Source organism: Lepidothrix coronata, unplaced genomic scaffold (genome assembly GCF_001604755.1).
Source record: "Lepidothrix coronata isolate B3197 unplaced genomic scaffold, Lepidothrix_coronata-1.0 Scaffold148, whole genome shotgun sequence".
Classification (NCBI taxonomy): domain Eukaryota; kingdom Metazoa; phylum Chordata; class Aves; order Passeriformes; family Pipridae; genus Lepidothrix; species Lepidothrix coronata.
The window spans coordinates 2,128,604-2,143,906 of record NW_016690328.1 but is presented as its reverse complement, the minus strand read 5'-3'; the positions used below and the strand labels follow the sequence as shown (position 1 = coordinate 2,143,906).

At 46.1% G+C, this 15,303-nt stretch overlaps 1 protein-coding gene across 1 annotated transcript; it reads right to left on the bottom strand.

Annotated features, from left to right (window-relative positions):
• Positions 1 to 3,720: 3,720 nt before the first annotated feature.
• Positions 3,721 to 14,419, bottom strand: GPR20 (G protein-coupled receptor 20). Its single transcript, XM_017828445.1, has 2 exons — positions 14,239 to 14,419; positions 3,721 to 5,065 (listed from the first exon to the last, which is right to left on the bottom strand). Exon 2 carries the CDS (start codon positions 5,043 to 5,045, stop codon positions 3,984 to 3,986), a length of 1,062 nt encoding a protein of 353 aa, XP_017683934.1. The 5' UTR covers positions 5,046 to 5,065; positions 14,239 to 14,419; the 3' UTR covers positions 3,721 to 3,983.
• Positions 14,420 to 15,303: the final 884 nt, after the last annotated feature.

Below are 15,303 nucleotides of genomic sequence, written 5' to 3'. Positions count from 1 at the left end.
ACCCAGGGGGACAAGGAAGGAAGAAATTGCCTTTGCACGTGGCTGTGCAGTTTCCTCTTGGCAGTTACCAGATGGCTGTGGAGGGAGGGCAGGGCTTGCTCAGAGCCCTGGAGGAAGCTGGTCTGGCAGATAACCCCACGTGTGGAGTTAGGAGCTCCTTTACTGGTGCAGAACTGAAGATTTTCAGCCTTGCTGGACCCTGATATGTTGGCAGTGTGACTGAGGCCTGGTTATTCTGCACCTCTGCCTTGCTACAGGTTTCTGGGCTGTAACAGGAAAAACTTTGCAAAGACAACATGGGCTGTGCTGGATGCAACACAGGTGAGACACAGAGCAGGGAGAGAAAGAAGGTCAGCTGTTCCTGGATACCCATTCCCTGGAATGCCAACAGACTGCAGACATCCATGTATTGTGACTCAGGCTCATGGTCAGCAAAGACCTTGTGTCCCAGGAATGGCCATGATCCATCCCAAGAAATACCTGTGAGATTTTTCACCATCTTTCTTTGCCTCCCTCTGGGCAGCTGGTAGAAGAGGATATTTCTAATTCACTTTATAGGATTTTAGATGCACAAGAGAAGCACAGTACATCAAAGAGGAATGAATGCTGTAATTCCCTGAGAGGTCGTGGCTTTTTACAGAGCTCTTTATTGCTGTTAAGCTCTTTAGGGAACGCTGTATTCTGTCTACCACAGGCTTGGTGGTGGCAGTATGACATGCAATGCCCATCCATCCTGATTACTATTTCAGCCTCTGGGGAATGATACAGATTCTCAAAGGTTGTTAAGTGCCGGATTTAATTCGAAATCATTGGGAATTCAGTGTCTAAATCTTTAAATACTCTACATAAGAGACTACCCTGCAACAGCTGGCTTGTTAATGCTTTGCCTTAGCAGTCTCTGCATGTATTTAATGATACATGGAATCTCTTACCTTGCCCTTGGAGACTTCCCTGTGGTGTCATCTGTGGCTGTTCTCATTGGAGAAAGGGTAGGTTGGGGCGGGAACAGGACTATTGCAATCCGTGTTGGAGATCACTAAGAGGCAACCCAAGGAGATACCCTGAGTGGAGGGATGATGCAGGTCGAGGGGTAAGAGACTTTGCCCCAGTCTCCAGAAACCCATAGAACTGAGGGATGCTTCAGCAGCAAAGAGAACTGGCAGGTGGAAGGTGCCCATTCAAAACTCTGCCTTTTGGGGGAGTATTTCTGATGGCAGATGAGTTTTCAGTTCTGAGTTTCAACTTTGTGCCCTGAGCACAAATGGGTGACTTTAAACAGGACAGTTTAGCAAGTGCTGCATCCTGAGGAAAAGCAAGATGTGTAAGCAGTAAAGATTGAACAGAAAGCACAAGAAGTCACAAAAAGTAGGTTAGTTTGTGAAGGATTTGGCCTCTTTCCAATTTTTGGAGACTTGTCTGATAAGGGCCCCTGATTTGGAGCTGGTATAAAATGAAAAAGGACCACTGAAAGCTCTGGATAAGGCAATAGACACTACAAAATAAGGAGAATTATCCAGTCTTGGGTGATTATTATGGGGACTGAATAATACACTGGCAGTAAAGGGAGTTCAGACTACCATAGGTGAAGTTTACTGCAGAAAGACAGAGCTTAGACTGAGATGCTGTTTAGGAACTTAAAAAATCTGAGCAAATCATCTTAGAGATTTTTATACTGACCTCAAATGAACAACTGCACTGAACAAGATGTTAAGACATTGCTGTATATGGCAAAAATACTGTTGATAGCAAGAGAATGGGAGGTGTGAATCTGTGGGTTGTTGGAACAGCGACCTCCTGTTTCTCTGAGTAGCCTTGGCAAAAGGCAGTGCTGTTAACAGCTCTGTTTATGTGACACACTTTTTCATTACAAACAGCTTAGGAGGCATGGAAAGGTCTATGCGGTGGGTTGGTGGACATGAGATTTTGGGGGTTTGCAGGGAAGTGCAGACCTCTGAGGCATAACGTTATTTTCTCCAAATGAGGTGTTGGCAAAAAATCGTGTCAGAAATGTGAAGCGATCAGTCTGGCTGAGAAGGCAGAGCCTGGTCTGTGTGTGCTGATGAATCATTTAACAGAGGTGTTGGCTGTGAGGTGCTTATGTCAGAGGATTAAGGAAATAGATGAGGTATAAGGAAACAACACTACAATTAGGTCCTGGGAAAGCTCACCATGTTCATGACCATGTCTAGAATGAGAAACAATGACCGGAACAACAGTCTCACCTCCCATGGGATTGTGCCACAGTGTTGATGTCCCTCATCACCACATCTTGGAAAGAAGACCCTCTACAAAAGAGTAGAGATCCCAGCAGAAGGGCACTAAGTCAGCTGAAGTGCTGGGGAAGGAGGTCACAGTCCTGGCAATGGCAACTACTGTGTCCCAGGGCAATCAAGAGCCTGAGTTAACGGACCAGCTACAGCTGAAGGTGTCACTCAGCTGGGAGGTCTCTGATTCTGTGAGCTGAATCACTCCCCACAGACCCCACTGTCTGGAACAGGAACTGGAATATCCCCTGATATTGATTGGTTGGGGAAACAGTTTGGGTGAAACGTATATATGTGTTGCAAGTGGCAAACTCTTGCAAACCCCACTGCAAGAGGCAGTTTGAGGCATTGGTTGTGTTGTGTTCCTCTGAAATGGAGATGAGTGTCCCATGGTCAGATTCCAGGGAAGCAGAGTATTCTAGGGTGCCCTAGCTTGGACCAATGCCTGCTGTTCTGCATGGTACCAGAGAGTACCAGGAAAAGCCAGGTTTGATGAACTCTTAGTAGTCTTCCAGTTGGAGTGTCCATAGACATGGGAGTGGGGAGACTTGGAGCAACAACAACTGTTATTCATGTTCATGCTGCAGGTTTTGCTGTTTTCCCAGGATAACTTTTTTGTATTTGTGTTGTTTCATTGGTACAATGTCATCTAAAACATTTACCCACCACTGTGGACAGAGTTTTGGGTCATCCTTACCTTCACACACCTTTTAAACATGGCTCTTAGATCATCCTAGTGACTTTGTAGAGGAGTGAATTTCAGCCTATATACTTGAGATGGATCTTTTTCTATGCTTGGAAGTACCAGCATTTAAGTGACTGATTGGACAGACCGATAGTGGGAATTAGGACAGCAAGCCTTGATTTTACAACATACCTGGAAGAAAAACCAAACCAGACTAGTACAGCATTATAGTCTGGTTCTGGGTTTCGTCTTGGCTGTTCTTTGGGGAGAGAGAGAGAGCAGAACAGCAGAGTTTGCTGGGAAGCATGTTAATTTTCACAGATTTTTGTATGCTTGTCAGTAGCTTAAGAGATTTAGTGATCCAAATACAGGTGGGACATATCCTTAACCTCTACCCAAGCCCAAGTAGTGTGTATGAAAACATATACACTCACATATATGTTTTTCTTATAGCTGAAACAGTGAGAGGAGACTTTACACCTTGACTTCATCTCCTCATCCCTGAGAAGGTTCAGACTTTTTCAGGAACAAATGAGTAGTTACTAGTGACACGTGGGTTAAAATACTTTCTTTCCAATTCCATTGGCATCTAAAATCTTTGCAGCAGATAGCTCTGGAAACATCTCTCTAACCCTTTATTCTTAAGCACATGCCCAAGGCACAAAAATCTTTCATTACAAACCAGAGATATCCTGTTTTCTAAGTAATCCTAGAAGTCCTGCATTATGATGTCAAACACGAAAAGAAAACCACAGTAAAGAATTTGTTGCTAGCAAAATGTCTGTATTAAAATACAAAGAAACCTTCCCTGTTGGGAACAGTCATTAATAGACTCTCTTTTATATTGGTACTAACAGCACTGTAAGTTCCATTCTCCAATCAGACCACAATGTTCTTGAGGAACAAATTCCACCACTGTTAGTCTGAACCTCAGCCTAAAAAACAAAGAGTTCAAAGACAATAGTATCGTGCATCCTAGTAATATTCCAGCATCATGGCACTGGCTTACTGCAGCATGTCCCACCAGATGTTGTTTATATCTGGACAGCACTTGGTGATGGCAAGCTCACAGGGCTCCCTATTGTGTTTGAGAAGGCGATGATTGCATTGGAGCCCTTGGAGCTCTTGTTCATGCCCAGGATGTCCACGTTGGTTTGCTCTGGCTCAGCTTTCCTGAAGATGTTTTTCATGGTTGACTGGAAGTTGTTGGTGACAAAGCAGTAGACAATGGGGTCCATGCAGCTGTTGAGGCTACTCAGGGTCACTGTCACATGGTAGACGAGGATGCTGACATTATGGGGCATGTCTGGGTTGATGGAGATTGCGACCTGCCGCACGTGGAAAGGAGTGAAGCAGATCATGAAGATGATGAGGACGGTGATCAGGAGCTGCACAGCCCTCATCCTTCTCTCCCGGCTCTGGTGCATGAGGCTGGGCTTGGACAGGGCACACATAATCCTTGTGGTGAAGAAGATGATTATGATGAGGGGGAAGAAGTACTCGCAGACCATCAGGACCAGAATCTTGGAGAGGCAACACTCGGCAAACTTTATTGCCATGGTCAGGATGGAGAAAGTCACCACTGTGGCAAAGATCCAGATGAAGACGCAGATTCCCTTGGCACAGGTGGGGTTCCTCCATTTCCGTGAGGCCTCCACCTGTACGATGGCCAGGTATCGGTCAACGCAGATGCACGTCAGGAAGAGGATGCTGCAGTACATGTTGACAAAGTAGCCGAAGATGTGAATCAAGGAGCAATGCTGGCAGTCCCCTGCACTGTAGAACATGATGATCCGGACAGGCAAGGAAAAGCCTACCAAGAGATCAGTAACAATCAAGTTTATGGTGTAAATAACAGAGGTGGTTTTTGTCTTGGTACGGAAGCAGAAGACGTACAGTGCCAAGCTGTTCAGCACAACACCCACGAGGAAAATGATGGCATTGACTACCATCAGGACAATCCACAGGTTGTAAAATTCCATGGACAGTTCTTTGTCTTCGTGGATAAACTTGGAGAACAAGTAGATGCTGGCGTTGGGTTGCTGGGTGGAGTTGATGGAGTCAAGGGCTAGCAGTTGGGTGGAGGAGGTCGGCATGGTCGCTGACTGACAGCGATCTGGAAGAAAAGAAAGAGTCAGAATTCCTTAGGGCTCAAAATCTTGTCACCTAAGAACATTTCAACCAACATGTTTGGACATCCCAAGGAGTAGATCCCCATTTGCCAATATGGGATTACCAATAATTGCAAGGAAAACATCTGAATTTATAATTACTGTCTTCCAGTGGTGCCAGATGCATGTATTGAAAAAGACACACAATCCTCACTTCAAGTTTCTCTTCCTCTTCCCTGTGCAAAAGTGGTTTTAAGGCCAGAAGACCTTTGCACAACCATAGCCCCAGCATCTGTCTCCTAAAATATCATATCCTTCCCCTGGGCAGGTGATCCCATTAGAGAGTCACATGCAGCAGCATTTTCAGAGACTGTAAGACTTTCCTGAAATCAAAGGCTGGCTGAATCTTCCAGGAAAGCAGAAGCAGATTGTGTGGCATCTTATAGAGATCTGCACTCACAGCAACAGCAGACGGGAGATTTCAAGCTAAGGGCGTCAGCCACTACTCCTGCCAGGGTTTGACAGTTTAATTTGCAAATCATTCCTGACTTATACACTATTTTAAACTGATTTGTATATTAAAAAGATTTTTTTAAAAAGAGAGTCACAATATATACAGAGACTTGGCTGGTTTAAATAAAAATAAATGGTTGCAAAATGTCTGGAATACTTCAAAGTGGCTGGGCAGGGGTTTGAGGTTAAAAAAATCAGCTTGAATCAGCAGAGAATGATGCTGAAAGACTTGATTTATGAGGGTTTGAAATCTCTGCTACCAATGAGCCAAGTGTGGAAGTACTAGGAAACAAGGAGCTGCAAACACAAATCCCAGCGCTCATAGAACTTCAGGGTGCCTGGTTGTATGTCTCACAGTGGAAGACTTGAATTGCTGGGGAAGTCTGGATGTCCAGCTCCCCAAGCACACCCCATCCTCTGGCAGCTGGCTTTTTTCTTGCACTGATCATTTTTGCTGCTTATGGGGATCAGGAGGATGGACCAAAAGTGTTCCTTCACCTGTGAGGTGCTTCAAGGCATTGGTGGCCATGGATAAAGCAGGGGAGAAAGCTACCTAGGACAAAAGTGGATCCTCCTGAGAGTTCCTGCTGGCCAAAAGCAAATGTTTCGCAGGGAACAGTTCTAACCATGTCCAGAAAAACATCACAGCAGCTCTGAGCCTGCCCGATGAATGCCAAAGCCTTTTCCTGCCTGGCCACCAGAAGCTTATTTGTCGGGCTAATGAACCACAGATCCCTGCTAACTGTAACTCTCCAGCTCTCAAACTCCTCCACACCCCCTGACAAAAGCAGAAGGCTTCCAGCACTCTGGGATAGAGAGCTGAGGAACTGAGATTTAGGAGAAGAGATTCCCAAGTCTCTCTGCATTTCCTGGATACAGCAAATGTGTCTCATCAGTGATTGGTCAATAGTAAATATTCAAGGTCAAGAGTCCTCATGGGGTGCTACAGCCTGGTGGTGGATATTCTGTATGGTTCATTCAGGCCAGGTGAATGTGAAGCAGAACATTTGTTGAGCAAAAGCAGAGATTAGGACTGAGAATTTAGAAGACCAGGTGTGAAATTTCCTGTGGAAATTCTTGGAGAAGTGATTTTGCCATCATGACGAAGCTTGGGTTTGTTGGCCTGGAGTCTGGGAATTGCTCTAGTTTCCTCTTGCCTCTCACCTAGTCTGTAGAAGTGAAAGAAAAAGCTGGTTTTCAATATCCTTGAACTGGAAAGGCTATTTCTAATCAAATGGCAATTCATTCTGTTTAGGTAGCCACTCAATCAAGTCCAAGGAGTTGAATTGTCCATTGGAATGTCTGGTGCTCAAACATAAAGTCCTTCTGAGATGAAACCCAGTGGCAGAGTACACTGCAGGACTGAAATCCTGAAGCCTGGGTTCAGGCCACCTGTAATGTCCCAAAGAACTACTGGGCAAACAGGAACAATGGTAACTTCTGTCTACTTCTGCCATCAGGCCATCCCCAGCAGCAACCAGATGTTGGAACATCTTGTGTTTCAGGAGTGACCAGATTACCTCACCCTGCACTGAGCTACGGTGGCAGCCAAAGTAGCACATGTTCACAGCATTTTGTCTGGGTCTGACTGAGCCTACAGACTCCTGGGGGACAGTCTTGTCTCTTTACATTTTGTGCCAACAGCTCTGTCAGTGAAAAACAGGAAAAGCTGCCCCCAAGACTGGCTGAAGGTAGTGGATCTGCGAAGTCTGGCACCAGAGAAAGATGTATGGGAAAGATGCAAACCCCTGGCCCGTTTTCTAATAATTTCCTAAAATTCTCACCATCTGAACTCCTCCAGTTGTTTGTTTCACTCTTTAATTGCAAAAACAAACTGAAATGAGCAGATGCCTGGATCTGCTCCCAGCTTTCTCTTTGCAGATGCTATCAAGAAGAGTGCTGCGGAAGCCAAGGAATAAGGACTTTGTTGCCCATTGAGTGTAGTGTGATCTTGTGTATCTGTGTCCAGACAGATAGATGAGGAAGGGGAGAAGAAAAAATCACCCACCCCATCCCTTAGCATGCATTAGACTGTTTTGAATTGCATACGCATTTGTCTTATTGTAATTCTGTGGCACTGGCTCTTTGCTCTGATTTTGCATCTCGTTAGTAGCTTGCCTCCTCTGGGAGATTTTTCTTCAGTTTCAGATCCTTTATCACAAACACCTGATATTCATCTTATTTTGCCTGTCCTGCCTCAGTGAAATCAGCAACTCCAAGTGCATTCAGATGTTCGTCATCCTCACAATGCCACGGAGGGATGTAGGTTACAGACGAATAGCAAGGGATCCACTATGAGTACTGTCCATGCACACAAGTTAAAATCATCAGCATGTGCAGTGTCCTGGTTTGTATGGTCACCTCTTCCACTGAGCCCCATGTGCAGTGAAATAAACTCCAGATTTTTTACCTGCTAAAATCCAACAGGTAACATTTCTTTGCCAAATTGAATATGCAGACGAGGAGCTGCATTAGAGCTTGTGTCTTTTCCCAGTCCGTCACTGCCCTATTTGAACTCAAAATCTAAACAACTACATGAAAGAAGCCCCAGCCAATTTAATTAATCCTGAAGATTTCCTCCCTGACAAGCTGTGGAAAAGCTGCCTCTTGGGCTGTGGTGGGAAAAATCTTCCTCTAATCGAATAGCTACTGATGGATGTTTGGGTGAATGGCCTCTTCCTTTCTTTGTGGGACTGCCCTCATCTCATGGCTCACAAGCAGAAAGGATGGAGAACTAGACTAGCAAAGCAACAGAATTCCTCTGAGTGCTTTTAATGAGATGGAGCCGGACCAAACCCTTACAGCTACTAAGGATTTTTCCATTGTGGGACTCCAAGCCCTTGAGAAAGGTACATTGCCCCATTTTGTAGCAGGCTGAACCAGGCACAGAAAGGCAGCCTGACCTCGTGTTTGAGCAAAAGCAAACATCTCCAAAGATTTTCAGTGCTTCCCCTCTCTAAGTCCCAAAATTACCCCAATCAGATCTCTGCCATCAGAAATACTCATGCAGGTGTTAAAGTGAGTCAGTTCTGCTACCCATCACCACGGAGTGGTGGCGTGTGGAAGTCAGTGAGGGGCATGGCTAAACATATACGAAGCTTTGCAGCCTCTGCAAACCTTTATTTTGCTGTGTTTCACACTATTTATTACTTGTAGCTATGGCATGAGCTCATGCAGAGCTGCCACAACCACCTTAACTTAAAGAGTAAATAGTTTTTGGGCTAACCCCCTTCCTATAATCCTCAAAGAGCTTGGAGCTCAACCTTCTTCGTGCCTAATTCAGCTCTCAGCACCCCAGATCTTCATGCAATACCTGTTTTTTTGGAGCTGGCAATCTGCAAAACCCAAGATGGGTAAACATGCATCCTTCTGAGCGCTGTCTGACCGTGCCAGTTGGCCTATGCTGTTATATTATACCTCTCAGGCTGGATTTTGTCTCTCTGTCTGGGAGACTGTGGGTAGCATTTCCTTAAAAGTACACCAGACATCTGGGTAGACATGGGATAAGGGGAGGGACAGAGACTGGAGGTTGACCTGGTTTTCCTTGTTCTCATAAAGGTCCCTGCTCAGTACTGGGAGGGGGGACCCTGCTCTGAATTACTTTCTCATTGTTGCATGACACAACCAATTCCATCACTCTTGGGCCAAATAGGAAGCAGATGGTCACTGCGACCTCTTCCCTTGCTCACTCACTGCTTGACATCACACTTCTTCATTTAGCATGGGCAGCTCAGTGCTACATCTGCTCCAGGAGGAGATCCCTGATCACCCCATATTCCATTTCTCCCAACTCTTTGCTTGGTGTCAGCCTTAAGCCTCGTCCTCCACTTGCTGAAGTTAACAGGGTTCGCTCCCTTGCCCCATGGGACTTTTGGATCTGGCTCAGTGATTTAGACAATGGGATACAGAAGAAAAGGCAGGTCAGACAACTGAGCTTTGTCCAAGGGGGCTATTTATTGTTGTGTGAAGATTTGATCTCTGTGTGCAGACCCAGAGAGCACCAGAGCCACTCACTGGGATCGGAAAGTTGAAAAGGACATTAACAAGCCTGAGTGTTATTCAGTATAAACAGCTTCAGCTTTTCTCATCTCCCTGTCCTGAACCAAAAAGTCTGATATGTCAACCTGGCTCCTCTATCATCCCTCCTATCCCCCTCACCCTGTCCTGCTTGCTGGTGTTACTCTCTGCCTGAGGTGGCAGCAGCATGTGTTTAGCTTTGCTGCCTCCCCTTGTTTAAAGTTCCCTGGGTGATTTATCATCATATTTATAAAGGAAGGGTTAAACTCACTCTCTTTCAGTTTAAATTGTATGATTCTCCTTCTGGCAAGCTCTCAGTCAACTATGGCTCAAACTGGCCAAATATGGTGTTTTTGTGCATGTCGACCTTGCCCTATATGTGGTAGAGCTTGTTCTGTGTGCCTTGTGCTCAGCCCAGGGAGGGTGAGTTTGCTGACAGTGGGAACAGAGAGAGAAAGGGAATGAATCCAGCTGCTGAAAGGGAAAAGCTGGTGCCCATCTAGCCTTCAGGCTCTGAGAGGGGAGCTAATGTCTGGGGGAGAAAGATCCCACCCTGAAGCAGAAATGGGGTCATTCTCAGGGCAGGTACAATCCCATATTTGCAGGCATCATATCTCTACTCTCACTTGATTCCTGTGCATTGATGCTTCTTAGAAGCCTCCAGGTCTGAGGATGGCTGGATTGAGTGTGTGAAACACCCAACTGCCAGGGAATTGCAGTTGGAAACACCCAAACCCAGTCCAGAGCTGGATTATTCCTTCCCCTTTAATGCCATGGACATAAAAGGTACTTTGGAGACACAAAACACATAGTTCTGTGAGTGTCAGATTAAATGGCACCTGCTTTTTTACAGCCTCGTGTCTCGCAGTGGCTCGCAGGGCTGGGGGAATGCTCTGCCCTGCTTGAGATGCTTATTATAACTTTTTCCCATGTGGACACTTGGCTGCCTTAATGAGCACTCACATTCCAGCTCTTCCCTTGGCTCCGACACTTGTTTGACTTTCTCCTTTCTTTGCTGCCTAATTTCCTGATAATTAAGGTGATCTTTCCCTTCTGCCAAATTTTGGTTGAAATTAGCCCGCAGATTGAAAAACATTAGGAGTACAGAGGAAATCAGAGCTGACAACCACATAAACAGGCACTGAGAGTGATCCTTGCTTCCTCTAATATGAACCTGCAAGGCATTTGCTAGCACTTTCCACCAGACATCCTTTCATTTAGGTTGTATTCCCTGCAAATTCACAATTGCTTTGGCATTGGAACACAGCAAACAGGGCTGGGTGGTTTCTCTGAAAAGAGAGAGCATTGCCTGCTTCTCATTGTTTTCCTAAAGAGAAATTACTTCAGATTTGCACCAAACCATGGCAGAACCAGCCTGACTGGGAACAGATCATAGCTATTTGCTGGGTGTGTTTTGCCCACCTGTCATGAAGATGGTCAGCAACTCTGGCTTTGTCCAGTGGTTTGAATGGTCATCTGCTGAATTACAGCTTTTGTTTGGAAGGAGAAAGGTGTGAATTTCCTTTGTAAAGAGGGGACATCCCCTCTTTTGCATCTCTAATGCTGGCCATGAGTATCAGATTTCCCACCTGGCCAGAGGGAAAACTTGTATGTCCAGTCCCAGACAATAGCCAGGGGTTGTCCTCCAAGTCATGCAAGCAGTCACTGACTGAGGATGTGTGGAGGTTGATGAAATGCTGGTTGTTATTCTGGTGTTACTGTTGTGCTATTGAGCTGTGTGACTCCTGCCTGAGATGCCCACTTTGCCTATATGTGGTCCTTCATCTCCAAGGCCCTGCTTGGGTGGGTGATGGATATTGCTCTGAGTTGTGATCTGAGGTCCACCCACCACGCTGTGTTCAATCCTGTGTGTGCACATGGATTGATTCCATGCTCTCCAACAAGCTCAAGGCCAAAATCTGATCCTCTGAGAACAAGGGACCCAGATTCCTGGCTCAGCCTGGGACAAGCAATAGCCTGTGGGTGCCCAAGCAATGATTTAGTCCAACAGGTCGCCCTAGGCCATGAGGGATCAGTGCCAATTAGAAGAGGAGAACACAAGTCTCCAAACTGCATTCCTCTTCTTCACGGAGCAAAGTGACCCAGATGGGACAGATGCCACTTGGCTTGGCCAGATACCACCACTCTGCTGCTTTAAACCAGGAGATGGATCACCAGTCCTGGATGGCCCAGAGACAATCTGCTTAAAACTTGGAAAGATCTGCGTGGTTCTCCTCAACCCTGTCCTGACCACGCATGAAAAATAGGAAATGAAACTCCCAAAGGTTCACAGAGCAGGAAATTCACATGCTGGCGGATGAGCTTATATCTCCTCCGTGGCTGTTTGCAACATCAATGCCTCAGCCTTTGAAAGAAGGAGCTCAGATGTACATGTGGAAGCAAACAAAGAAGTGGGATTGTACATACATTGCCTCTCCAGACCGACAAATATCCACCCAGCAGCCATGGGCACACACAGGTCCCTCAGCACATCTTTGTTGAGGCTTGCTAGTACTGGTCACCTATAATAAAGGTGCTAAAAAAGGCTTTTTGCCTCTTCTTCCCTGTTTATACCCCAGTGTGTAGAAAAGTCCCTCCTGAAACATTGCCTTATCAATACCATTGTATTTTTCATGTCCCTTTTTTCTGCATTACCAGATCTTGGCCTTGGAATGACAGAAACACTAAATGTCTTGGTGAAAGCTGTATAAATCACGCTGTCAGCATTTAAAGGACCAATATCTCATACCCTGTCGGGGCTCGTACCAAGTGCCATCTGTCACAAGGGAGCATGGAGTGACATCTCTGCAGTAAGTGCTGTGTGTTTTCAGCTCTGATACTTTTAGAGAAAACAGAGCATGACTTCCTTCCTGCCTGTATCCCTCTCTGTCCCTTGTGAACCTGTATATGTGAGGGGAAACCACGTATTTTTTGGGGAATTTTTTTCCAAGATGGTTAACATTTGTTTTAAAATCTAGACCTGGAACAAAACACATGGATTTGGATTCTTCTGGGTCCAGCCAGTAGAGATGAATTAGAGCCTGTCTTCTTGGGAGGTTGTAATAGTACAAGAGAAATGTGTTTGATTTTATTGGGATTACAGTAATCCATCTAGAGATTCAAGGGTGCCTAAGACAAAGTGCTAGAAATGTCAGTTTGGAATAACAGCTATCGTGGCTGTGCACAAGGAGAACCCTGCAGTGAAAATTACCATATAGGCACATTCAGGAACTTCACAGGCAAGTGCAAAAACATTGTGAGAGATTAAACTGAGCAACATCTGGCCCATGCACTGCTGGTTGCTTTTGAGAAGGAAATTTTTAATTGCAAATTCTGCAATCTTTGAGCACTTTCCCCCCTTTCTGCTTTCAGCTCCCTATTTGCTCTGTGCCTTGGCAAGAAGCTGAAAAGGACAGGGAAGGAAAAGCAGCAGCAGACGTTTGCTGCTGGGGAATACCTGGAGTCCTGCATGGCCTGGAAATGCAGGACTGATGGAACAATGCTCACACCCCAGGAATGAGGGTGACACCGGTGCAGGCAGGGATAAAGGGGTGATGTGGAGGGGTCAGGTGCACCATGAGGAGCAGGCCAACCTGCCACCAATCCAGCTCTGCCTCCTAGCACCCTCTCCAGGTCGTGCTGCTCTCTTGACTGCAGGGAGAAACTGAGGCACAGAGCCATGTGTGGGCTTGGCCCATGGAATGCAGTGAGATGAGAGACCCAGTCAGGGAGCAGACAGTTTTTGAGGCATCCCAGGATAGACAACCAGGTCTTAACCCTTTGGGAGATGGGTTTCAGTGGTTTCCTTGGCTAGGCGCATATGACACCGTGCTGTGCAAACCCCATAGCACCTTCACGGTTTTGCAAATTTTGGATTAAACAGGTTAACCTGGAAAAAGTCTGTGCTGTTGGTGTGTTGCTATGAAAGCAGGGAGCATTTCTGAAGAGGTCTGGTTAAGGACATCGGAAAGGATCTGCTTCTCTTTCAACTGACTCAGCAAGTGTGTTCAGAGAAGGGAAACAGCACCTTTCCTAGAGCTGAGTTTGCACCCTGCTGTGTGTCCAAACAGGTAAAACATCCCCACTTTCAGCTGACCCCATTCCAGAAAGTACCACATCTCTTTTCCCGACTTCCAAAACCTTCCTGAAGGCTTTTTGCAAAAAGTTAATTATACCTGGGAGTACACAGGTACAAACAAGACATCACACCCCTCTTCACAAGAGCTGGAACAGTGCTTTTCAATAACGGAAAGCCAGTAACTTTTCACACTTCTCATCACCCCCCATCTTCTTGAAAAACAACCAACTATCACTACACTGCCCCAAAACCCAAGAGCAGAGAAGCTCAGAGGGTCAGGCACCTCCTGATGACCTTCCACACCTGCTGCACAGGCAGAGCCAGAGACTTCCCGAGCTGCTCATCCACCTGCTCAGCACAGGACCCTTCCCTCTGCCAACCCTGCCAGGGCTCCCTGCTGCATTAGTCATGCTTTCCACTGCAGGCTTGGAGTCCAGTCTCCAGCAAATCCCTCCTGTCCCCGCACTGTCTCTTCTCCCATCCCATAACCCCCTTACTCTCTGACCAATATCCCAAAGCATTCACTGCAAGTGACCTTGCAGTGTATCCCTCCACGGCAGACTGACTTACCTCTCGCTCAACCTCCTTTCTATGTTAGAGGAGGTGGTGGGAAGAAAATTTGCTTGTGGTTCTGAATGCTATCACCCCAGGAAAGAGACATCTGTTCCTACAAGCAGAACAACTGGAGTGACTATGGAATATGAAGAAATGCCTAATCTCTCTCTCGTGTTCTCTCTCTCTCCCCCTCTCTCTTCTAAATATAGCCTTGCAACTAATGGGAAAAAATACACACTACCAAAAAAAAAAAAAAATTTCCACTTGTCTTTAGTGTTCAGAATTTCTCCCCAAACATCTGGCTCCTTGCCCTAAATCTCTCTGAAATTTATGAAGTGCTGTAAATACTAGAGAGGGCTCCAGCCTTACTCACGGTGCTAATGCCTGAACATCTCTAGTAAACTAAAACTGATGTTGCTGCCCCCAGGTCAATTTTCCTGTGTCTCTGTGGGAATGAAATTTCCTTGCTGGGAACTCACCAGCTCAAGGCCACTCTAAATACATGTGACATGAGGAAAATACCCCTCTTTTCATCTTCCTGCTGTGAACTGGGATTAGACAGAGGCATCCCTGGCAGTTGCAGGAAGGTGCCGAACCAAATGCCACGAAGCCTATGACATGCTTTGAACCAACCCAGCTGTCCAGGCCCTGAGAAAAACTCTGGCATAGGCAATCAAAGGATGATTGTGCACACTTTGGTGGTGCTGGCTGCAGCCATTTGGGAGAGGGGGTATAAAATCTATCCAGGGATTGGGATGAAATGGCTGAGCATGGGTAGCAATGGAGAGTCTGAGGCTTCACTGAGGAGCCCCCCAGCATGTTCCTCCATCCTCACAAAGCCCTTGTCCACCCTGAGGTGGTGGACTCATTGTGGGTATTAAGTCCCTCTCAGAGGGGGGATTTAAGTATCTCTTCACCTTTGGCTCCCTGGGAAAAGACTGAGATTGGAACAAGCATAATGAATTATCCAATTATTGAGGTGGGTTCAAATCATGCGGCCAGAATGGCTTTCAAGATATCTCTGCTGACTGATGCTCTAAGGACTCAAATCTCCTAAATCCCCCAAAGTCCCACCTCAAG